Source organism: Vombatus ursinus, unplaced genomic scaffold (assembly GCF_900497805.2).
Source record: "Vombatus ursinus unplaced genomic scaffold, bare-nosed wombat genome assembly UNPS02006874.1, whole genome shotgun sequence".
Classification (NCBI taxonomy): domain Eukaryota; kingdom Metazoa; phylum Chordata; class Mammalia; order Diprotodontia; family Vombatidae; genus Vombatus; species Vombatus ursinus.
Genome location: NW_020946652.1, coordinates 9,695,114 through 9,719,796, shown reverse-complemented (window position 1 = coordinate 9,719,796; position 24,683 = coordinate 9,695,114). Strand labels below are relative to the sequence as shown.

Here is a 24,683-nt window from a genome sequence, read left to right as displayed (position 1 = left end):
TTTTGACCTTATCTCGGTATACGGTGTGAGAACAAGGCCACCATTTCACCTTTCTGGGAGCCAAACCTCATCAGGCAGGCGATAGGCGCTAGGAGGATGCGAAGGTGTGGGGAGAGGGGGAGAGGGTGGGTGGAATGCCCTTGTGAAGATTGCTTGGATGACTCTAATGTGAAATGCCATTCATTCTTCCCCACCCTCCACAGCAGCCAGAGGCATAAAGGGCCATATCATAAGCCAATGAAACGAATTTGAAAAATGTACCTGTCAGATCTATGAATAAGGGAAAAGCTGGGGACCAAACAAGGGAGAGGATCACGGGAGGTAAAAGAGATCATTTTGATTCTATGAAATTTAAGAGTTTTTGCACTTGGCACGTGCAATGTGGCCCAAATTAGAAGAGAAGAATTCTTTTGTCTTTCTTGTCCCGGTTCTCCCCCTGCTTTATAACAGGGATAAAGTGGAAATATGCTCAGCACAGCTTCCTATGTATAACTGAGTATATTATTTCTTTCTTGCCTTCTAAAATAGGTGAGGGGAGGGGAGTCGAAGGGTTAGGGTTACTGGAATTTAAATGGAGGTTTTTAGCACCTTATGCATTAGTTTCTCTTTATTATGGATTGACACAAATTTGACTTCTTTTCTCACCAAAATCCTTCCCAATATCATTACATTTCTGAGATTTCTTTCCAGCATTCTGCCATAGGAAACAAAGGATAACCTTCCTGTATTTGTTATAGCCATATTTTCCAATATGAATTTTCTGTTGTTAATTTAGTTCCAGGCTAGAGCAAAATAACTTCTCACAATCACCTTATGAATTCTCTAAGATGTAACAACTTGGGTTCTCTGAAGGGCTCTCTTCATTGATTATATTAACAATGTTTATCTTTTCAGCATGAATTTTCTAATCCTGTATAAAATTACTTTGTTATCTAAGGTCTGGTCTCTGACCAAAGGACTGCTCACACTCAGTATGTTAATAAGGTTTCCCTCCACTATGAATCCTCTGATGCTGAGTAAACTGGGAGCTCAGGCGGAAGGCCTTCCCACATTCGTTACATTTATAAGGTTTCTCTCCAGTATGGATCATCTGGTGTCGAGTGAGTCCTGCCCTCAGACGGAAGGCCTTTCCACATTCACTGCATTCATAAGGCTTCTCTCCAGTATGAACTGTCTGATGTCTGGTAACTTCTGCTCTTAGGCGGAAGGCCTTCCCACATTCATTACATTCATAAGGTTTCTCGCCTGTATGAATCATCTGGTGTCCAGCAAGGTGTACACTTTGGCGAAAGGCCTTCCCACATTCATCACACTTATATGGTTTTTCTCCAGTATGAATTCTCTGATGTAGAGTAAGCTCTGTACTATGGTAAAAGGCCTTCCCACAGTCTTTACATTCATAAGGTTTCTCTCCAGTGTGAATTGTCTGATGGCGAATAAGATGTGCACTGAGGCGGAAGACCTTTCCACACTGATGACATTCATAAGGTTTCTCTCCTGTATGAATTCTCTGATGTTGGGTAAGCTTTCCACTCACATGGAATGCCTTCCCACATTCGTTACATTTATAAGGTTTTTCTCCTGTATGAATTCTCTGATGCCGGGCAAGCTGGGTGCTCAGACGGAAGGCCTTCCCACAATCATTACATTCATAAGGTTTCTCTCCAGTATGAATCCTCTGATGCTGAGTAAACTGGGAACTCAGAAGGAAGGCTTTCCCACATTCGTTACATTCATAAGGTTTCTCTCCAGTATGAACTGTCTTGTGTCGAGTAAGTTCTGCTCTCAGACGAAAGGCCTTCCCACATTCATTACATTTGTAAGGCTTCTCTCCAGTGTGAACTGTCTGATGTCGAGTGACTTCTGCCCTCAGCCGGAAGGCCTTACCACATTCATTACATTCGTAAGGCTTCTCTCCAGTGTGAATCATCTGATGTCCAATAAGGTGCACACTCTGACGAAAGGCCTTCCCACACACATTACATTCATAAGGTTTCTCTCCAGTGTGAATCATCCGATGTCCAATCAAGTGCACACTCAGGCGGAAGCCCTTCCCACATTCATTACATTCATAAGGTTTCTCTCCAGTATGGATCATCTGATGTCCAATCAGGTGCACATACTGGCGAAAAGTCTTCCCACATACATTGCATTCATAAGGTTTCTCACCAGTATGAATCATCTGATGTCCAATCAGGTGCACACTCTGGCGAAAAGTCTTCCCACATAAATTACATTCATAAGGTTTCTCACCAGTATGAATAGTCTGATGCCGAGTAACTTCAGCCCTCAGGCGGAAAGCCTTCCCACATTCATTACATTTAAAAGGTTTCTCTCCAATATGAATTTTCTGATGCCGAGTAAGCTTCCCAATCACAAGAAAGGTCTTCCCACATATATTACATTCATAAGGTTTCTCTCCAGAATGCAATCTCTGAGGTTGTGAAAACTGTGAACTCAGGTGGATGGCCTTCTCAAATTCATTACATTCAAAAAGTTTCCCTCCAGTATGAATTCTCTGGTGGCAATTTAGTTCTGTGATCTGGCAGAAGGCCTTTCCAAAGTCATGGCATTTATAAGGTTTTTCTCTACTATCAGCTGTCTGATGGTGAATAAGACGTGCATTCTGATAGAAGATCTTCCCACATTCATTACATTCATAAGTTTTCTCCTCAGTATGAATCTGCTCATAGGAAGTAACAGATGAATTGTCCTTACAAGGCTTTCCACATTCACTGTGTTCATGAAATCTCTCTTCACTGAGAGTTCCTTTATATTCAGTAAGTTGTGGATTCTGGGAAAAAGCATTCTCATGCTCATTGCATTTATAGGGTTTCTTTCCAGTATCTATTATTTGATGGGAATTCATGGGTGAGCTGGGTTTGTAGATGAAGTCTTTCCTGCTTTCTCTGTATTCACACAGATTCTCTCCAGGGCATAGTCTATCATATTTGATGTGTTCTAATCTGGAGCTCAAAGATTTCCCACTTTTATTACACTTTGGAAATATTTTCTTTGAACAGATTCTGTTACATTTATTTAGGTCTGGACATGGAGTGAAGTTCTTTTTCTGTGCATCATAAGCACAAAGATTCTCTCTCAAAGATACTTTCTGTTGTGAAAAAAGGACTGGCCCCACATGGAGATTTCTTCCATACTTACTACATTCAAGGCCTCTCAATTTATTGTGAGTTTTTCTTTTGGTAATTCTGACATTACCAGAATGTGCCTCTTTATTATTCTTCTGCATCTCTAAGCTGGCCTCACATTTCCAGACTTTTCTCAAGTAGGAGACATAGAAATTATTCCTTACTGATCTTTTATGGGATGATGATTCCATAGAAATTCCCTGATTTGGAGTTGATGCCTTGACTTCAGGCCTAGCCTCCCAATCTGGAAGAAATAAAAAATGTAAATATCCCCTGTATCCATCTGCTACTTACTTAGGCCTCTCTTTTGTCTGCACCAAAAAGAAATATTGTCAAATATTAAAGGGCAAAACAAACAATACTATTACCACCTGGTTGTATAGTCATTTCTAGCTGACAAAAACCTTTCAAACTGATCTTCACAACAATCTTGTGATGTAGGGAAGTTAGTAAATTTTCTAAATGACAAAAGAAGCAGCTAGATGGCCAACTGGATAGAGGTCTCAAGAAGGAGTGAAGAAGACTCCTGGGTTAGGTGCTTACTAGCTGTGTGACCCTGGAAAACTCATTTAACTTCTTCACGTCCCAGTTCTCTCATCTACAAAAGGAGGAAGGTGATTCTGGAAGGCACTTTAAAATTGTACAAATAAAGTGGCTAAAATGCCTATGTCCTTTGACCAACAGATTCATTTGTTAAGCTTCTGCTCAAAGGAAGGGAAGAGGGGACAGAAGAAAAGAAAGAGGGGGATGAAGAGGAAGAAATGGCTAAACAAAATTCTAGAACATAAATGCAATGGAAAATTACTGTGTTGTAAGAAATGACAGATATGATGAGGGAAGCATGAAAACACGTACTGATATAGAGTGAAGCAAATAAAACCAATAAAATGCACACAGATTTTGGGTTAGACTTGGAGGCAATGACAGAAATTGCCAATTATACTGGCAATGACCAATGTAAATGAAAAGAAACACCACCACAAAACAATAAAAAAAAGTGTTACCTAATGAATGTTGCCAAATTTCAAAGACACTTGTAACCAAAAAATATATATATATATGAGAAGACAAACTTTCCCCTGACTCCTCTGTCTTTAATATTCAATCAATCTTAATCTAGTCATCCAATGGTCCCTACCCTCTTGTCTATTAATATGGCTAGAGCACTGCTGTCTTTAAAAAAATTTACAACCCTCTCTTCCTCAGGATCTTATCCTATACATCTCCACCTTTCTCAACAAAATTCCTTGAAAAAGACATCTACATTAATTATCTCCACTTTCACACTTCTTACTCCTCCAAACCTTGCAATCTGGATTCCAATCCCACTCAACAAAACCTCTTATCCCATGGCAACCAACAATCTCTACTGCTATCATTGTCTCTGAAACATCCAAGATTGCTGACTACCTTCATTTTAGTATCTTTCATAGGTTTTCTCTTCTTTTTCTTCCTTTATTAAAAGAGGATTTTAATGGGGCAGCTAGGTGGTGCAGTGGATAAAGCTCCAGCCTTGGAGTCAGGAGGACCTGAGTTCAAATCTGGCCTCAGACACTTGACACTTACTAGCTTGTGTGACCCTGGGCAACTCAGTTAACCTGACTGCCTCACAAAAAAAATAAATTAATTTAAAAAAAAAAGAGAGAGAATTTTATTGATATCATAGTCCCATTAAACAGGAACAAGTCCTTCCTAGGACGGACTATGCAAAGGCACTTCAGTCAAGGGAAGCAGACCAAAGCTCAATTCAAAGACTGCCTCTTGATTTGATCATCTTGTTGGGATGCAAATCAATGGAATAACCATATTTCACCAAGCAATGTGCTCAGTGCAGGTACTACAAAGAGAAAAAGCCAAATTCTTGACTTTAAATGGGGATGGCAGGAGGAGGGGGAGAATCACATGTATGGTTACAAGTAAATAATACATATGAATAGAGTTAATAAAATATCATTTCAGAATGTGGACATTAGCAACTCAGAGTATCAAGAAAGGCCTTGTTTAAAAAGTGTCACTTGAGCTGAGACTTGAAGAGAGGTAAAAGGGGCAGAAGGGAGGGTGAATGGGGCCCAGCCAGTATAAAAACAAGACAGCTCTTCCCTTTCTCCTACTCTGAAAAGATAAAGGCTCAGGACACTTAGCTTTACCTTCCAGACTTTCCTTCTCTTTCTCATACCACCCTTTCTACAATAGGGCCATACATATCCTCTCTACTTCCTACAGGAATTGGTGTTCTAAGAGTGACACACTATAGAAAAAGAGAGCTGGGGACAGGATCTATTAGACAATAGAAACTGAGGGAACCCAAAATAGGCATGTTAGAAACTTTAATTTCATGGGGAATCCAGTGACAAAAGAAAAGAATAATTAAGTATGAAGAAAGTAAATCAAAGAAGAGAAGTCCAGAATAAACAAAAAAGGAAGAGAATAAGAGAGATGGAGAAAATAAATCTTTTAAAACTAACAGAGATAAAAACAAAAAAGGGGAAGAATTAGATAATTAAATTAAAGAAAGAAAGAAAAAGGAAGAAGTTAAGGAAAATTCTAAAACTAAGAAAAGGTGTAACAAATTACTTAAATAGACACTAAAAAAATTCCAAAGCCAACAAATAAATAACACTCAAAATAAACACTAAAGAATAGGTAATAATAATTAAAGGAGAAAAAGATAAACTAGAAACCCCTCCCTCCCAAAAAACTATAGAAATGATAAATAAAGCTAAAAGATGGCTCTTTGAAAAGACAAAATTGATAAAACCTTTAGATAATCTGATTAAAAAGAAGGGTACAGAAAATCAAATGAACAAAATAGCAAACGAACAAGGTAAAAATCACTACAAAACAAGAGCAAATAAAAAGAATAATTCAAACTTACTATGTATATTCTAACAAAATTGAAAGGAAGAAAAAATAAAAGAATACCTTCAAAAATATAAAATACTCAAACTATAAGACCAATAGATGTTTTAAATAATACAATCTCAGAAAAGGAAATAGAACTAGCTTCAAAGGAAATACCAAAGAAAAAAAACTTCGGGTCTTGAAGAATTTTCAGGAGAATTATATCAAACTTTTAAAGAACAATTAATACCAATACAAATTATTCTCAAAAACCAAGAAAGAAAGCACCCTAGTAGGTTCTTTCTGTGAGACAAAATATATACTATATAATATATACATAAAATTAAACTAAGGAAGAATAGTGCACAGAACTAAAAACCAGTATTATTATTATCAATCCAACAATTTTAAATAAAATCCTATCAGTAATTCACCCAAGAATCCATCTATCATGACTAATTTGAAAATATACAAGACTACAAGGATGGTTCAACATAGGAAAACAATCAACATAATCATTTAGAAAGAAAAAACATCTAAAACCACATGATGATTTCAGTAGACGTGGGGAAAATCTTTGACAAAATATAATACTTATGAAAAAAAAAGCAGTGAGTGCCCTTAAAGAGTATTAAGATATTAAAAAAAAAAGTCATGAAAAGTATTTATCTAAAACCAAAAGCAAGCATGATATACAATGGAGATACACTAGAAGCTGCTGTTGTTGTTCAGCTATGTCCAACTCTTTGCTGACCCCATTTGGGGTTTTCTTGGCAAAGATGCTAGAGTGGTTTGCCATGTCCTTCTCCAGCTCATTTTACAGATGAGGAAACTGAGGCAAACAGGGGTAAGTGACTTGTCCAGGGTCACACAGCTGCGGTGTGTCTGAGGCCACATTTGAACTTAGGAAGAGTAATCTTCCTGACACGAGGCCAGGCATTTTATCCACTCCATCACCTAACTGCCCCATACAATAGAAACTTTCCCAATAAATATAGGAGTAAAGCCAGGATGCCTACTCTCTCAACTATTATTTTGTATAGTTCTAGAAAGGTCTCAACAGCATAAGAGAAAGAACTTAAAGATGTAAAGATAGCCAAAGAGGAGATAAAATTATTTGTTGATGGTTTACACAGAAAATCCTAGGAAATTGGTAAAGATGCTGAGATACTTCATGGTTTCAACAGCACTCGAAGCTAGAAAATAAACTCATAAAAATCAAAAGCATTTCTATACAATAACAAAATCCAAGAGGCCATAAAAGAAAGAGAAATTCCATTGTAAATAATAACAAAATGCATAAAACATTTGGGAATCAATATACCAAAACACCCAAAATACTTGTATACATCCCATTACAAACTGATCCTTAAAGAAGTAAAGGACAACTTAAATAGGTGAAGGAATATTGCACATGGCTAGGTCATGCCAATATAATAAAAATGGCAATACTACCAAAGTTCATCTATAGTTTAAATGTTATACCAATCAAATTATCAAAGACTTATTTTATACCATTCAATAAAATAACAACAAAACTCAATGGAAAAAAATAAAAGAACTAGAATATCAAGGGAAATAATGAAAAGAGATAGATATAAAGGAAGAATAGCACTTCTAGAACTCAATATTATAAAACCTCAGTAATCAAAACTACCTGGTATTGGTTAAAAAATAGAAAGGTAGACTAATGGAACAGACTAGACAAGGGAGAATTAGAAACAATGGAAGTCAACAAATTAGTGTTTGTTAAAACTGAAAACATAAACTTAGAATTTATTTGATAAGAACTGCTGGGAAAATTGAAAATCAGTCTGGCAGAAATTAGGCTTAGACTTGTACTATTTTCCACAATATTTTCCACTTGAAATGTGTATCTTAAGATAAAATATCATACTATTTTTTTAAAATTTTTTATAATTTTCACATATCTTTCAAAGCTATGAGGAGATATATTCTTAACCAAACAAGGGATAGAGACAAGTGAGTGAGTGAATGAATGAATGAATAAATTAAGTATTTATTAAGTGCTTCCTATGTATAAAGCACATGATAAGCACTGGAGATCCAAATAGAAAAACAAAAGCCTCTCATCTCAAAGACCTCACATTCTAATGAGGGAGACAATACATATGGAAGGTTTCAGCCACAAGCAGGATGGATATTACAACCACAAAAGATTAAATACATAACTTTGATTAAATGAAACTTAAAATCTACACAAATATAACACACTTAAGATAAGAACGGAAATGTTCTACTGGAAAAAAAAAAAAACTTTGTATCAAATTTTGCTGATAAGCCTAAAAAATGTATAAACAATTAGTGGGGAATTACTTTTATTCATACATATTCATATTTATTAATATATGTGTGTGTGTATATATATATATATGTATATATATCTACATCTATATATTTACATATATAGAACTAAAAGCTATTCCCCACCAGAGAAGTGGTCAAAGGATATAAAGAAGCAGTTCAACAAGGAAGAATTGCAAACTATTAGCAATCACATGAACAAATGCTCCAAAACGCAAAATAAAAAAATGTAAATCAAAACCACCTTGAGGTCTCACCTCATACTCTGGCAAAAACGGGAATCATCGATGCTGGTGGGTTTGGGGGAAGACAGGCTCACGCATTGCTGGTAGAGCTATGAAATGGTACAACCATTTTAGAAAACAATTTGGAATTATGCAAATGAAGTGACTAAAGTGTGCACGCCCTTGGAACCAGAGATTCCACTTCTAAATTTATGCTTCGAGGAAACCCCATATACAACAAAATATTTACAACAGCACTTTTTGTGATAGCAATGAATTAGAAATAAGGTAGAGTACCACTGATGGGGGAACAGCTAAATAAACTGTGGTACATGAATACCCTGGAATATTACTATAGGGTAAGAAATGATCAATGTGATGAATACAGAGAAGCACAGAAAGGTTTATATGAACTGATGCACAATGAAGTAAGCAGAACCAAGAAAACAACAGACACAACAAGTACAATATAAAGAACCATCATGAAAGAAGATTAAGACAATGGTTTGCAACTATAAAGAACAAGCATGGCTCCAAGGAAGAGATGTGAGAAGTCCTGCCACTCTATCCTTTTGCAGTAGTGGGATGTCCACAAGTACTTTACACTGAACGTATTTTGAGACATTTCCATGTGTTGATCAGTTTGGCTGACATTTTCCCTTCTTTACTTTTTTTTTTTTTTTGGCTTCAAAAAAAATACTAGTTGTTATATGAGATGGTTCTTTTGGAGGGAAAGGGAAGCTGGGAAGAATTAGTGGAGGTAAAAAATAAAAGACATCCATAAAAACATATTTTTTTAATTTAAATGAATGTTATAAAATTACAAAGAAAAAGCATGGCTCCAAAGAACCCTTTGCAGGGGTGAGAGGCCTTTGAGTGTCATATATTACAAATATTTGTAGACTTTTTTGATGAATCAACCAGTTATGCTAGGTTTTTTTTCCCCTTTTTATTATTTGTTATATGAGGTGGCTCTCCAAGATGGGGATGGATATGGGGGGAAAATATGATGATGTTATGAAAAGGACATTAATGAAACCTTTGTAAGAAGAAAGAGAAAAAAATAAGAGGCTATTGCAGTATAATGACCAAAGCCTGTACTGACAGAGGCGAGATGAGAATGCATCTATCTTCCTTCTTAGCAGAGGTGGGGGAAGATGAGTGTAGAGCACGACACAGAAAAGTGGACTTTGTGGATGTGTTGCTTAATTTTTCTGTGCTCTTTCTTTTTCTTCTTGAAAAAAAATCCTTTGTTATCAGAGTGGCCCTCTGGGAGACAAGACAGGCTAGAAAAACTGCAAAGCCTCCTCTTGCTAAGAAGTGTGTCCCTGAGGTAGACATTCAAGACATGTCCAAAACACAACTTGTTCCCTTCCCCCATCCCCAACTTTCCCTTCCTGTCCCAGGCACCACCATTGCTCCCAGCTCAGTAACCTGGGCAGGGTCCTCTACTTCCTCCGCTCCCTCCCTCCATATCTTGCTGCCATTTTCCCCTCCACAACACCTCGTTCATCTGACCCTTTTCTTAGCCCTGACAGATACAACCTTAGTTCAGACCCTCATTGCCTCTCACCTGGATTACTACAGCACTCAGGGGTCTCCCTGCCTTGAGATTTCCACCATAAGAATCCCTTCTACCTTGCCTTATGCTCACATCTGCCCATCTCACTCTAAACCCCAAGGACTCCTTACCATCTCTAGATTTCATTATAAACTCCTTATAATGCCTTTCAAGATAGACTGGACATCACTTCCCCTTCTGCACAAGCTGGCCATCTTTCTGCTCATCCACACAACCCTCAGTCTCACACCACAAGAATTTGGAATTGATTCTTCTTTCTAAGTATGATGTGAACAAAAATATCTTGAAAAGAAAAACACCTCATCAGAAAGACAACTAGAAGTGATGTAGAATGAAGATGGCAGAAGTAGACCCTGCATAAGCCCCACAACTAAGGAGGAAGACAAGGTGGCACATCACTAAACACTGAGATAAAACCAAGAGCTTGGAGGGTGATACGCAAAGACAGAAGTTTATTCTAACTCTGTCTGAAGAAATATGAAGAGAGGTGAAGCAAAGGATGGGCAGTAATAACTTACAAGGAAGAAAGAGAGAGATAGACACAGAGCACAGAAAAGATGAGGAGAGGGATGGAAGGCTGGATTTAAATCCTGGCTCGGCCACTTACTGTTCACCTGTATAACCTTGGCCAAGTCATTACATTCTCTGGGTCTTGGTTTTCCTAATCTGTAATATGTGGACATTAGCCTGGATGATCTAAATCAGGCCTGCACAACATGCAGCCTGCAGGCTGCTTATGGGCCACTTGCAGCATGAAAAAGGATTTCCTCTACAAAGAAAAGATGTTTTCCTTTATATTTTTCACTGGCTGCCCGAAATCCTTTGGCATGCAGTCCGTGGGCTGCAGGTTGTGCAGGCCTATCTACATCTATGACCCTGTGCTCTACTCCCTACTATGGGTCCCATTTTTTTTTTCTGAGGCCGAAGGGACAAGTGAGTCAAGAGTTAAGTAACCAGATTTGTCCTGGGAAAAGATCAGACTCCTTAAAAGAGCTTATCCTACATAGCCTAAGCTCTTCTCCACAGGCCAGGGACCTTTGAGGATGGCTCGCTGTCCAATATTTTAAGAGTTTCTCCTGCACTAAGGGGTACAGTGGGTAGAGAGCGCTAGATCTGGGAGTTAGGAAGACCCAAATTCAAATCCAGCCTCAGACACTTACTAGTTGTCTAACCCTAAGCAAATGACTTAACTTCCACCAGCATGAGGATATAATTGCATCTCCCAGGATTGCTGTGAGGATCGGAATGAGATAACACCTGCAAAGTGCTTTGAAACACCATATAAATGCTGACTATCACTATTATCATTAAGGACCCAAAGAACTGTTTTTTGCAATGACTAATCTAATCTGCCTGAAGGTCACTCACTCACCTGGACAGAGGCCTTCTGGGACTTCTCTCTCAGACATCCAAAGTGTTTCCCCTCGTTCTAACTGACGGATCACATCTGGCTTGGAAACGGCAAGTCCTGCTCATTGGAAATGGAAGAGTGCTGGGGACAGAGAGCCCCCTCTGAAAAAACTGAGATCCATCCCAGCCCCTCTGAGAAAAAGTAGGCTTGCCTAGAAGGTCCAGATTACCACCAAGGCCCACTGAAGGAGGCTCTATACTGTGTCCCTAGGAATTATGGGGAATTTGTCTCATGCCCAAGAGGCAGGATTCTTTTCTTGTTTCGTGTTCGTCTTCACATTGGGACTTTAGGGGACAGTCTTGGACATGAGGAAACAGAGACTAGAGGAACGAAAGCCTCAGGGATAACATTATCAAGCTTCCTAGTTTCCCAGTTTATAAAAGCAAACACTTCCTGTAGAATGTCAGCTCTTTGAGGGCAGCCCTTATGTCTCTCTCTCTGTGCATCCCCAGTGCCTGGCACAGAGGAGGTTCTTTATAAATGCATGCTGGATTGTGGAAAGGCCTTTGGGGGATGTAGTGGGGGGGGGTAGCACAAGGCACGCTGGACAGTAACAGCTCAAGAACTGTTCCCTCACCCAGGCAGGCAAGGTTCCTGTAGTTCTCCAGCATCACCTCCCTGTAGAGTTCCTTCTGGGAAGGGTCCAGCTGCCCCCATTCCTCCCAGGTGAAGTCAACAGCCACGTCCCTGAATGTCACTGATTCCTGAAACACCAAATGTATGTCCACTTACCCAGAGCCCATTACTCCGACACAGCTCAGGAGGAGCACAGCTGGCAGAAACTGCAGAGGGTTTTCCTTGCAGTGCTGAGCCTTCAGAGTGTCCCAAGCTGGTAACACGCCAAGTAAAAAAACAAAGAGTTATCTGAAGACATCCCAGCGTGCCAGAAAGAGTCCAAGGGCTTGAGTTCGCAGCCCGCCACTGCCCCAGGCCTGTAAGATGAGGGAGTCGGACCATCTGAGAAGCTGTGGTTGGTGGTCCTGGGCATAACAATGTGGGCAGGGAGTACAAGCCTTCCCTTTTCCTAGAAGCTACAAGAGCCACCTCTGCCTTGGAGTCTGTTTCCTTCAGGAGGTGCTGAATTACACAGGAGCACAGCCTGCTTCTCAGTGTCTCCTGCTCAATTGCCCCTGAGGCTCCTGGGTGGCATTTCCAAATCTACCAGTGGGGCCCTTGTCATTTTTTTTTTTTGTACCTGTAGAGGAGTTTTTCTCAGTATATCTGTTAATTCCTTGCGTTTCTTCTTTTGAGACCTGCCTGCTCCTATCCCCTGGGGAAGAAGCCCGTTACACAGGTGAGAAACACAGAGTGCAACATCCCAGGCACAAGACTGTACAAATCAGAGCTGAGGCTTAATCCCATCTTCCCATTTCCAGGCCCCTGCTTCCTCTATTCTGCAGGTCAAGTACACAAGTGTGTATCATTTGCCTTCAGTTTGCACCTTGTCATCTTAGAAAGCTGGCGGTGGGGGAGGGGAAGGGAACATGCTCAGCATCCCTTGGCCAGGGTCAAAGGCGAGAGTCAGAGGCCAGCACTCTGCTTGATGATGCTTCCCGTCTGTCACCAGCATGTCATCCCATTGCGCTAAAATCACTGAATCATAGGTCACTTAGTCCAACTGCCCAGCTTTACAGATGAGACAACCGAGGTTCAGAGAACTGACTCACTGGAGGTCACATAAATATCGCCGAATCACCTGATGCAGCCCAACCCTAATCCTACAGGGATCCCCCAAGGAAGTGTTCACAGAGCCTCCATGTAAAGACTCCCAATGCGGGGAACCCCATTGACCTCCCTCTAGTGCCTCCTTCAAATATGTGGATTCACATAGCTCCTCATATGGAATGCACTCAAGGTCTTTCTGGACTTCCATGTGTCTGTTCTAGTAATCAGCTTGCTTCAAGCCTAGGAGATGACATCATGCTTCCCTCCTATCTAGGGTTAGTTACAGACTTTGTTTTAGATGCAAAGTTATAGTTTCAATCATAATCGCTGAGCCCCTAGGCGAGAAAAGTCTTCTCTCTTATTTATCCTTTCAGTTGCTGAGGCTACATTGTGTTCACTGGAAATGGCTGGGTAACAAAACCAGAGCTGGTATCACGGCATGTGTGGACAGAGAAGGATCAGGAGAAGTAGCTGGGGGAAGACACAACCTTTCCACGGCACTTCCATGGCTCCCTTGACCACAGCTCAGTCCTACTTCTGCTCCTTAAGGGCACACTAGAATGTGCCAACCTCTCCACTTCCAGACCCACCAGATCTCTAGCTGCTCCTGACACAGCCCCTACCTTTTCGACACGTGTCAGGGCATCCTTAGATGACCTAAGGATCACACAACGGCCTCTTCAGGCTTGGTTTTGACTGTCCAACAAAAACAGGACTAAGTGGGAGCAGAACATCAACGGAAGTGCCCTGGGTGCAACGACCCGGTTATTAGTTGCAGTGGTGCCGGGGGTAGCCCAGGCATGTCTTCTGCCGTGGAAGCCTCCACAGAGGACGCAAACACAGCCTGGGAGGCTTCTCTTGAGGAAGGTTCTTTTTTACATTTCACAGAGCCCTCCCTCACTCTTGCCATGGGAGCAGCTTGGTATTGCTGGATAGTCAGACAATTACTTCTTGCCTTTGGGGGATTAAAACATGTTGTACCTGATCTGAACCTCTCAACCTCATAGTCCTGGACAGTGTCAGTCTGGAAGGCTCGAGGGAGCAGCCCGGGTCCCTTCAAGCCTCTGCCCAGGTTCCCAAATGCAACCCAGGTCTTTTTTCTCCAGATCAGTTCTGGGCCCCACTTCTGATCCAACAGCAGATGCTTTAACCCAATGCCGGCTTTCTTCATGATGTGGGTGAGGCCAGCACCTTGGAGGAATCACGGAGGGAGTGCATAATGTTAGGAGCCCTGATACAAACAGGACAATGCCTGGGCAAACAAAACATCTGGAAGACCCCAGAAAGGATTCTGAGAAGATGGCAGAGTAGGTCAGAAAACTTTCAGCTCTCCAAATTTCCTCCACAGAAAGACAGAACATTGCCTCAGAAGGAATATAGAACAGCAGAAAGAAACAAAGGTCAGGGTAAAGACAACCTAAGAAGACCCCAGGAAAGACCGGACTTCTGGGGGCACAGGTTTAGCCACCTCTGCAGAATCAGCCAACAACAAGCCCCAGAGGCAGCCTCAGCCTTAGAAACTTTCATCTCACCAGCAGGAGAAGATTGAAGGTCCTACACTGTGCACGTGGTGAGTATGTAGCAGGGGATGGGAGCCCTGCAGGCTGTGAGCACTTGGGGGACCACAACGAATACAATCATTTGCAGCACATTATGACAGAGGAGAATCCAGAGTTGGACCCCAAGACAGACCTCAGAAAATGAAAAGGACCTGAGGCTTGGGGCATTATTCCCCATACCTTGGGATTAGAATTTGATCACACTACTAGCTGCTAAAAATAAAACAAAACAAAGAATAAAAATGAGTAAGCAAAGAAGAAAGAACCCAACTATACATGGCTACTATGGGGATAGAGGCGATCTGGGTTCATATTCAGAGGAAGATAATGGAGCTAAAAAAGCCACTCCTTTTTCAATGAGAAACGTCATATGATCCCAAGCCCAAAAAGAGTTCTTAGAAGAACTTAAATAAGACTTTAAAAATAAAATAACAGGGATTGAGGGAAAATTAGAAAAAAAAAGTAAGAGAAATCCAAGAAAATTATAAGAGGCAGCCAGGTGGCGCAGTGAATAGAGCACCGGCCCTAAAGTCAGAAGGACAAATTCGGCCTCAAACACATAACATTTAACTAGCTGTGTGACTCTGGGCAAGTCACTTAACCCCAACTGCCTCACCAAAAAAAAAAAAAGGAAAACTATAAAAAGAAAGCCAACCAACTTGAAATAGATAACCAAAAATTTAAGGAAGAAAATAATTCCTCGAACAAAGGACAAACAACAGAATTGGGGAAAGGGAAGGTAATGATGTTCTAAGAGATGAAGAAATAATAAAACAAAATCAAAAGAATGAAAAAATAGAGAATTTTAAATATCTCATCAGAAAAACAACTGATCTAGAGAACAGATCGAGGAGAAATAAGATAAGAATAGTCAGACTGCCTGAAAATTATGGTTAAAAAAAAGAATACTAATACAATATTATAAGAAATTATCAAGGAAAAATCTAAAGTTCTACAAGAAGAAGGCAAAGTAGAAATAGAAAAAATCCACCAATCACCACCTGAAAGAGACCTTAGAAGGAAAACTTACAGGAATATCATAGGCAAGTTTCCAAGCTCCCAGGTTAAGGAGAAAATATTGAAAGCAACAAGAAAAAACAATTTAAATACCATGAATCTACAATAAAAGATCACCCAAGACTTAGCAGCTACCATGTTGAAGGACCATAGGTCTTAGAATACCATATTTCATACAGCAAAAGAGCTGGGGTTAAATAAAACCAAGGGTAACTTAACCAGCAAAGTTAAGTATAATTCTGAATGAAAAAAAAAAAACTGACATTTAACAAACTGAAAAGACTTTCAGGTATTTGTGATAAGAACAAGCAGAACTTTAGGGAAAATGTGACATACAACATCCAGGAGAAATACAAAATAAACATTAAGGACCAATTGTAACGGTCTCAATAAGATTGAATTGTTTACTTCTTATATATGAAAATATTATCAGTTCTTTTATGACTGTCATTTTTATTTGGGTAGTTTGAAAGAAAGCTTGGGCTAGGCTAAATATGATGGGATGATTTAAAAAAACTGTGTAGGGAGAGATAAAAAGAGCAATTATCTCATACAAATGAGGCAAGCAAGGAAAAACTGATACAAAGAAGCTAGTGGGGGGAGGATGGGTAGTGCTGAAACCTCACTCTCGTCAGGAATGGGTTAAAGAGGGAACAACATATATATCTAGAAGGGTATAAAAGTCTTCTAAATTTAGAAAGAAATAAGAGAGCAAAAGGATGGGGGAGGATAAGGGAGAGATTCTTGGAGGGTTGGGTAGGTAAAGAATAAGAGGGCAAGGCAGCGGATAGAAGTAAAGCAGAGAACTGAAGAGGGATGAACAGGGTGAGAAGGATAAAGAGGAAAAACAGGAAGGAGGAAAATATACAAGTAATTATAACTTGGAATGTGAATGAGATGAATTTACCCATAAAATGGAAACTGATAGCAGATTAAAAGTTTGAATACAACAATATGTTGTTTTCAGAAAATGCTATAAAAATGAGAGATATACACTGACATAAAATAAAGGTCAGGGGTAGAATTTATTACATAAAAAAGCAGGGGTAGTAATCACGATTTCAGACAAAGTTAAATCTAAAAGAGATTTATTCAAATGAGAAAAATAGGGAAACTATACTATGCATCAGTCAGATTATTCAATATTGTTTTAGATCATTTAAAATAACTAGACAGTATAAGACATCTGAGAGTATACTTGCCAAAACAGACACAGGAACCATATAAACATAAAACACTTTTTATACAAATAAAGCTAGATCTAAATAACTGAAGTAATATTTATTGTTCATGGGTAGACAAAGGCAATATAATAAAAAAACAACAATTTTACCTAACTAATCTATTTATGTAATACCATCCCAATTAAATTACTAAAACATTATCTAAGTTGGAAAAAAATAATAACAAAGTTCATTCGAAAGAACAAAAGGTCAGGAACTTCAATGAAACCAGGGGGAAAAAAGTATAAAGAAAGTAGATTTAGTAGTATCAGATCTGAACTATATTATAAGGAGAGAACATTACTGAAATGTAAAATGGATACTTTTGATTAATTTAAATTAAAATATTCTTGTATAAAGAAATGCAGAAAATTGGGGGAAAAACTTTCATAGACAATCTCTCAGATAGAATGTGATTTGGTTGGAATATTGTGGTGGTGTAGGAAATGATGAGCTGGTTGATTTGGAAAAACATGGAAAGAGTGGAACTTATGAAAAAAGATGCCATCCACCTTCAGAGAAACAGATGACAAGTGAAAATAAGCATAGTACAGTCTTACATATAAACATATGAGTATATATGTGTTATATATGGTGTGTGTATCTGAACTTAATGGTAGCCTTCAGGGGGCGGGGGGGCAGGGTAATTAAATAAAAAGCACACAGCAGAGAACAAAAGAAAACCTACAAGGAAGCAAAGAAAAGCTGTACCGCTTGGAAAATAATGCATAGTATTTATTAACATAGGTTTTCTTGAAATGGAAATTTGTTGCTTTATATTAAATCCTCTCTGAGGTTCTGCTGTATACATGGCAATGTTTCTTTTTTCTTTTCTTATTTTGTGCTTAAGTTTAAAATAAATTTTAAAACTTTAAAAAAAATAATTTTTAAAAATAAAAAAAAATAAAATAAAAAAATCTCACAGAATCCTTGTCCATTTAGATCTTCACAAGAAGGGCCAGCACACACTACCCTCTTTTATGCCTCATTTGAGCCTGACAGTCACCTATTCAAGGAACAGACCTCACTTCCTCTCTCTGTCGATCTACCAAGAAACTTTGCATGATCTTAACCTGTGTCTGAAAGAATGTTGGGAAGCTCCCTAAATATTGGCTTTCCATCTTCCAAGTCATTTCTTTTTTTCTGGGAACAAGAAACAGCTCCTTTTACAAGAAAACATCACTCCTAAAATGTGGCATGTCTCTCAAAGTGAGCTAACCCCAGGACTAAGCTATTGACTTATAAGTCAATTATAAGTCAATACTGACTTATAAGACTTGCTCCTTCATTCCTGGGCCTACGGCAGCAGAGGCTTTGGGTTTCCACTCAGGTCACACACAATCAGCCTGTCTGTAAACCAGATGTGTTAGGCTAGTGATGACTCTTGGACCTCAGTGTTCGGGCCCTGCCAAGCTGGACTCATCTACCTGTCTCCTTGTCATGGCTTCTGACACCTCCTGTTGGTGTCTCAGTACCTCAACATTTTCATCAGCAGAAATCGGGGCAGCATTCCTTATAAGGCTCACAAGGTTTTCTGAGGAAAGCATGCTGGAGATCCTAAAGCTTTCTTTCTGTGGCTGCCTCTGGCATTTCTGGTAGCACACTGGCACTAAGAATACAGGCCCGGACCACTTGGCAAATGAATGAATGAATGAATGAATGGAGTGGATGTTAGGTAGAGAAGAGAGGGAAGTGAGGTGCATTCCTATGAAGTCTCTCACGTCTCTGGAGTCCACAGACCTGAATCCTTCTCTAGCTGCGTGACTTTGGGTAAAAAGCACTTGGCCCAGTGCCTGGCACAGAGTAAAAGCTGGCTCAATCATCCATCAAGCTGGTGATTCTCTGGCACTGTGGACAGTGATGCCATTCCAGGAAACAGCAATTTCCCACTCACCTGGGGAGTCCTGGCTGTCAGGAGCACAGAGGCCATTCCTGCCTCTTGAGGAAGGGCAGAGCGCTCTGAATGCAGATCTGCGGAGGAAAGGGGAACCATCAGAGGGAAAAGAATGGCCTGCCTTGCAGGTGCCTGGAACACCTACATCCAGAGTCCTCTCCCCTGTCCCTGCCCACTCATTCACTGCCTGCTAAGGTCAGGGGGAGAGGCAGCTGAGGGCAAAAAACAGAGGGCCAGCTTCAGAGCCAGGGAGACTAAGGGCCAAGCCTGGCGTTTGGCACATGCTGGCTTTGTGACCCTGGGCAAGTCCTTGAACCTCTGGCGACCTGAAACACCTCCTGAGGATGATAAGGTCAATTCCTCTGCCCTGGCTGAGTGGGCTATGGAGGACACAACATTGGGGCCCAACCAACAGTGCCTGGCCCAGAGGAGCTCAGAATCTGGGGGGGCTGGGGAGGAGGAGGTGGAAGAGGAAGAAGATGAAGCAGAAGGGAGGGGGGGCACAAAGAAGAAAAGGACAGCACAAGAGGAGGAAGAGAATGCAGAGGAAGGACGGGAGCAGGAGGAGAAGGGGATGAAAATTATAGGGAGGAGAGAGGAAGGGGGAGGGGGCCGAGGAAGAGTGATGAAGAGGATGGGGAGGAGGAAGAAGAGGAGGAAGAGGGTGAGGATGAGAAGAACGGGCGGGAGAGGAAGAAGGGGGAGATAAGATGAGGAAGAGGATGAAGAAGGCGGCTCAGCTGCGTGGGGGGGGATCCTCGGTCCCCGCCCCCACGCTCTCGGGGCACCTCGAGGAGGAGAAGGGGAAGGGAAGCGCCGGGCGCCGGGGGTGTGGGGGGGTCCCTGTGACCGTTAGGCACATCCGCCGAAGGCTGCTCGCGCGCTGACCCCGCGCTGACCCCCGCACAGACCGCGGCCTTCCGGAAGTGCCCGCCCCTGGAGCCCAAGTCGATGACGTCAGCGCACCCTCCGAGGTCCCGTGACCACACGCCTCGGGGCGGGGAGGGGGGGATGGGGGGTCCCTGTGACCGTTAGGCACATCCGCCGAAGGCTGCTCGCGCGCTGACCCCGCGCTGACCCCCGCACAGACCGCGGCCTTCCGGAAGTGCCCGCCCCTGGAGCCCAAGTCGATGACGTCAGCGCACCCTCCGAGGTCCCGTGACCACACGCCTCGGGGCGGGGAGGGGGGGTGGGGGCGCGGTCGAGCGGGCTGGGAATCGTCATTGGCAGCCGCTGGAGGAAGCGGAAATGCCCTCCTGGAGCGCGGGACCCCCTGCTGGCGGAGGCTGGGGGCGACCCGCAGAGGGCTTCTGGGCCAACCCCAGGGAAGAGGCAGCCCCGCCCCCGCGAAGACCAATATGGGGGATCCCCACCCCGACCCCCAGGCCGCTCGGGGCCCCTGGCAGACGGAGCAGAGACGGGGCTGACGGTCCCAAGGGAAAGACCGCGTGGAGGAAGAGTGCCCCCGGCCGGCTTCCCGATGGACAACGTGGGGCAGCAATGGAAAAGTGACTGCAAAGACCCGGCTTTTTTAAAGTCACGAGGGGTTAAAGGCGGAGGCCCCGCGAGGCCAACGCCGAGGCTCGTGGGCTGGGAACGAGACCGGAAGCCACGTGGCTAGAAGAAAAGCCGGCCGGCCCGAGTGGCCGCTCACAAGGCTCGGAGAAATGGAGGCAGGCCGAGGTGTAGAGGTAGTGAGGTCCGCCATGATGCTGACCAGGACCAGGACCAGGAACCCAAGAGTCTTGGGAATGAATAGCGTTGCTTCCAGCCGGTACCGCAACCATCACCCAGAGACCAACCCCTGTGGAGATGCTGCCCCGCAGCTGCCACTGAAGACTGAGGAGGGAAAGTCCCAGGCCCCGACCGATGGATCAGCATCACAGACGGGCATATTGTTTTATTAATTCATTTTAATTTATCAACAATCACTTCCATAAACTTTTGAGTTTTAAATTTTTCTCCCCCGCCCTCCCCAAGACAGCGTGCACGCTGATATAGGCTATACGTATACATTCCTATTAAACATTTTCACATTAGTGATGTTGTAATAGTATCCTTCCCTCTGCATTCAAACTCCATTCTTTCTTTGGATGTGAATGGTATTTTCCATCATGAGGCTTTTGGAGATGCCTTCGATCCTTACATTGGTGAGAAGGGCTAAGTCTATCAATGTTGGTCATCGCGCAATGTGGCTGTTACTGTGTACAACATTGTCCTGGTACTGCTCACTTCACTCAGCATTAGTCCATACAAGTCTTTCCAGGTTTTTCTGAAGTCTGCCTGCTCATCATTTCTTATAGCACAACAGTATTCCATTCCATTCATATACCACGCTTGTTCAGCCATTCCCCAATTGATGGGCATCCTCTCAATTTCCAATTCTTTGCCACCACACAAAGAGTTGCTATAAATATTTTTGAACGTGTGGGTCCTTTTCCCATTTGTATGATCTCTTTGGGATACAGCCCTAGAAGTGCCATTGCTGGGTCAAAGGGTATGCACATTTTTATAGCACTTTCGGCATAGTTCCAAATTGCTCGCCAAAATGGTTGGATCATTTCACAACTCCACTAACAATGCATTAGTGTTCCAATTTTCCCATATCTTCTCCAACATTTATCATTTTCCTGTTTTGTCATGTTGATGAGGATGGGAGCTAGACCTCAAAAAAATAAAAACTTTGGACCTTCCCACATGGTCAAATCTCTGGCATTCTCCTAATGCTATAGCCCAATCTCTGTTACCCTTAACCTAGCTTGGCCTTCCGTTGTCTTACACCCTATGCCCCCCCCCACTTCCCACCCTTAATGACTGCCCTATGGCTCCCAGCCACTTCTCATCCTTAATGCTACCTAGGCTCCATTCTCCCTTGGCCAGGTGGTTCAGGTCCCTGGAGTTCCATTACCTCATAGACTACTTGGCCGCTCCTAGATCCGTTCCATAGTCTTTCTGTATATAACGTCCATCTTGTCTCCATTAAGATGCTTAGATTCTTAAAATCTAGCCAATAGCTCACTAATGTCAGACTCCTTTAAGAGTCTGCCCAATATGATAATGTTCTAATAAACCTTGTCTTTGGCTGAAAGAAGGCTTAGGTCGAATTCTTTCAGTCAGGATCTGTGTGTTGTGATATTGGGGTCCCAGCACCCCTAAACCTCATCAATGTTGGCCAATCTGATGGGTGTGATGTGGTACCTCAGAGTTGTTTTGATTTGCATTTCTCTAATCAATAGTGATTTAGAGCATTTTTTCATATGACTATAGATGTCTTTAATTTCTTCCTCTGAGAACTGCCTGTTCATATCCTTTGGCCATTTATCAATTGGGGAATGACTTGTATTCTTATAAATTTGACTTCTGTATATATTTTAGAAACAAGACTTTTGACTGGCATCATTTTATCAGTAGAGATGAGATCGCAGAAGCATCTGGACTCTTAAGGACTACAAGACCTTTCCATTTGACTCACAGCTGAAACTTCCCATTTGTGTTGTCTACTCCATTGGAATATGAGGTCCTTTCAAGCGTAGACTGCCTTTTCTTTTCGTATCCCCATCACTTAGCACATTGTTGTTGGGTCATTTCAGGGGTGTCCCACTCCTTGTGACCCCATTTGGGGTTTTCTTGGCAAAGACACTAGCATGGTTTGCCTTTATCTTACAGATGAGAAAACTGAGGCAAACGGGGTGAAGTGAATTGCCCAGGGTCACACACCTAGTGAGTGTCTGAGGCCAGAGTTCAACTCAGGAAGATGAGTCTTCCTGACTCCAAACCCAGTGCTCTGTGCACTATGGTGCCCCCTAGCTACTCTCTTCGTATATAGTAAGTGCGTAATAACGGCTTCTTTTATTCAAGGAAGTGTGGAGGGAATTATGATTTTCATATGTATTAATATGATATGTGTAATAAATATTCTTTAGAATAATTTAAATTTCTCAGCGCTGCTTCTTCTGGCTTGGGAGTCAGAAACTCACAATGCAGCTTGAAATGCTCCATCTGATCCCTGACAACACTCTCATAATCACTACGTTATTGTGCTGTATAGTACTTGTGTACGATAAGTGAAGCAGAACCTGCTCCTGTCACAGAACTCTGGTTCTGCAATGGAGGAAGGGGAGGGGGTGTGTCTAACCCAACCCTAAATGCTCTGGACCCTTGAGATTCTTGTATTGTCCTCTGAGGTGGGCCTGCAATCCCTAGGGATGACTGTATTGTAATCCACCTTCCCCACTTGTGATTATGTATATAATCTGTGCCTTTACTCCAGCATGTTGAGCATTCCTCACTCTGAAAGTAATTAATTGCTTCCTGGCACTCCTCTGACCTGGGTTTAAAATTCTGTTAACAGAAGCAAATACTATTATGTCAGTTACATCAAATCCTACAATCTCATAGAACCTTTTTGATGAGGCCCACAACACAGAACAAGACAAACTTATTACAACAAGAAGAAAAGGAGAAGATGGAGGCCTGTTATCCAGACTGTACTAAGTGGTTGGATTGATGGTCCACCAAATTAAACCATCAGTACATCTGTCTTGAACAGACACTGCAAACAGACTAAAACATAGGCCCAAAACTGATGTAGAAAAAGGAAGGCATTTAGATAAGTTTGGGTGATTTCAGTCATCTCAAGCCATTCCATGATCAAAAAGTCCTTTAGTAACATCTTTGATGGATGATATATAGCTCTGAAATATAAAATGAAAAAATTGATGAAAAATCAAAATTGAGAGTAACCCTCTCAAGGAAGGGCATACGATGGCCTTCAATACATTGCAGAATATTCTCAGAAGTGGACTGACTTGCAAAAAATAAAAGAGAAGATATTGATAGATGAGGAAACATACCACTGGAAAAGGTGGCAGTGCCTGTGATAACAGTTAGACAGCCCAAGTGTCCCACTAATATCCACACAATGTTAACAAGCATCAGGAAAGGCTTCGAACACATTAGGCAGGCATCCCAGGAGAAGGGAGGAGGGAGAAGTTCAGCACGGTGCCCAGGACCCTTCCAGGAGGTCAGCTGATGCTCCATACTTACAGCCAGGGTGCACCTAAGTTTTGGTGGGCAGAGGATGTCCCCACGGAAGGACTCCTTCGGTATCCTTAAAGCCTAGATTGGAAGGCGGCCCCTTCCACACCACCAGGTCAGCAGTCCTGCGGGGGGCTGGGGGGGGGTCAGCAGGGGGCCAGATGTCAATATGCGGAGTCAAGGCACACCTGGGTACCTAGAGCATCTCTGCTGCTGGAGGACAGAGGACATCCATAGGTTGCGGGGAGGGGGCAGGGGTGATCCCTGGAGCACAGCTCGGGGACCCCCTCCCCCAGCAGGAGCAGTAGTGAGCTCACTACAGAGAGGGGACGGGGACAGTGCCCATGATTCTGGACTACGCTTCCCACCAGGCCTTGCGCTCCGGGACAGCGGTTTCCTGTCGTCACTGGCCGGTTGTCATGGAAACGGCATCACGCCTCCCAAGAGGAGGGGAGAGTGAGAGGTATGGTATTACGTAACGTCCGCTTCCGCCTCCGCAGCCTCGTGGGCGGCGGTTCTACCCCTGCGCTCTCTGTCCGTGGCTCCTGGGTCCGAGCTGCGGTCAGCTGGGCCCTTCCCGCCTTCCCCTTGCCCCCCACGCGGGTTTCCTCGCCTAACCTTTTCCTTCTCCCCACCTTTGACCCCCATATGGTCCATCTCGTTCCCTCATTTTCCTCTTCCCTCCTCCGTCTCCTGTCCTCCATCCCTCCGTTCTTTTCCCTCCTGTGTCTCCCCTTCTCTATCCCTCGCTTCTCT

General features: G+C 42.4%; 1 protein-coding gene across 1 annotated transcript; it reads right to left on the bottom strand.

Moving 5' to 3' along the window:
* Window positions 1-592: 592 nt before the first annotated feature.
* Window positions 593-19,371, bottom strand: LOC114033332 (zinc finger protein 665-like). The gene is made up of 4 exons (XM_027848813.1): window positions 18,891-19,371; window positions 12,110-12,236; window positions 11,494-11,589; window positions 593-3,393 (listed from the first exon to the last, which is right to left on the bottom strand). Exons 1-4 carry the CDS (start codon window positions 18,987-18,989, stop codon window positions 977-979), a joined length of 2,739 nt encoding a protein of 912 aa, XP_027704614.1. The 5' UTR covers window positions 18,990-19,371; the 3' UTR covers window positions 593-976.
* Window positions 19,372-24,683: the final 5,312 nt, after the last annotated feature.

What these genes read in the sequence shown, in the direction of transcription:
- LOC114033332 (XM_027848813.1), bottom strand. Translation starts at nt 18,989, where the DNA reads ATGGTTCCCCTTTCCTCCGCAGATCTGCATTCAGAGCGCTCTGCCCTT. An exon ending in TGACAGCCAGGACTCCCCAG is followed by an intron (nt 12,237 to 18,890) that starts GTGAGTGGGAAA and finishes TTGGTGTTTCAG; the next exon opens with GAATCAGTGACATTCAGGGA. An exon ending in CAGGAACCTTGCCTGCCTGG is followed by an intron (nt 11,590 to 12,109) that starts GTGAGGGAACAG and finishes TCCAATGAGCAG; the next exon opens with GACTTGCCGTTTCCAAGCCA.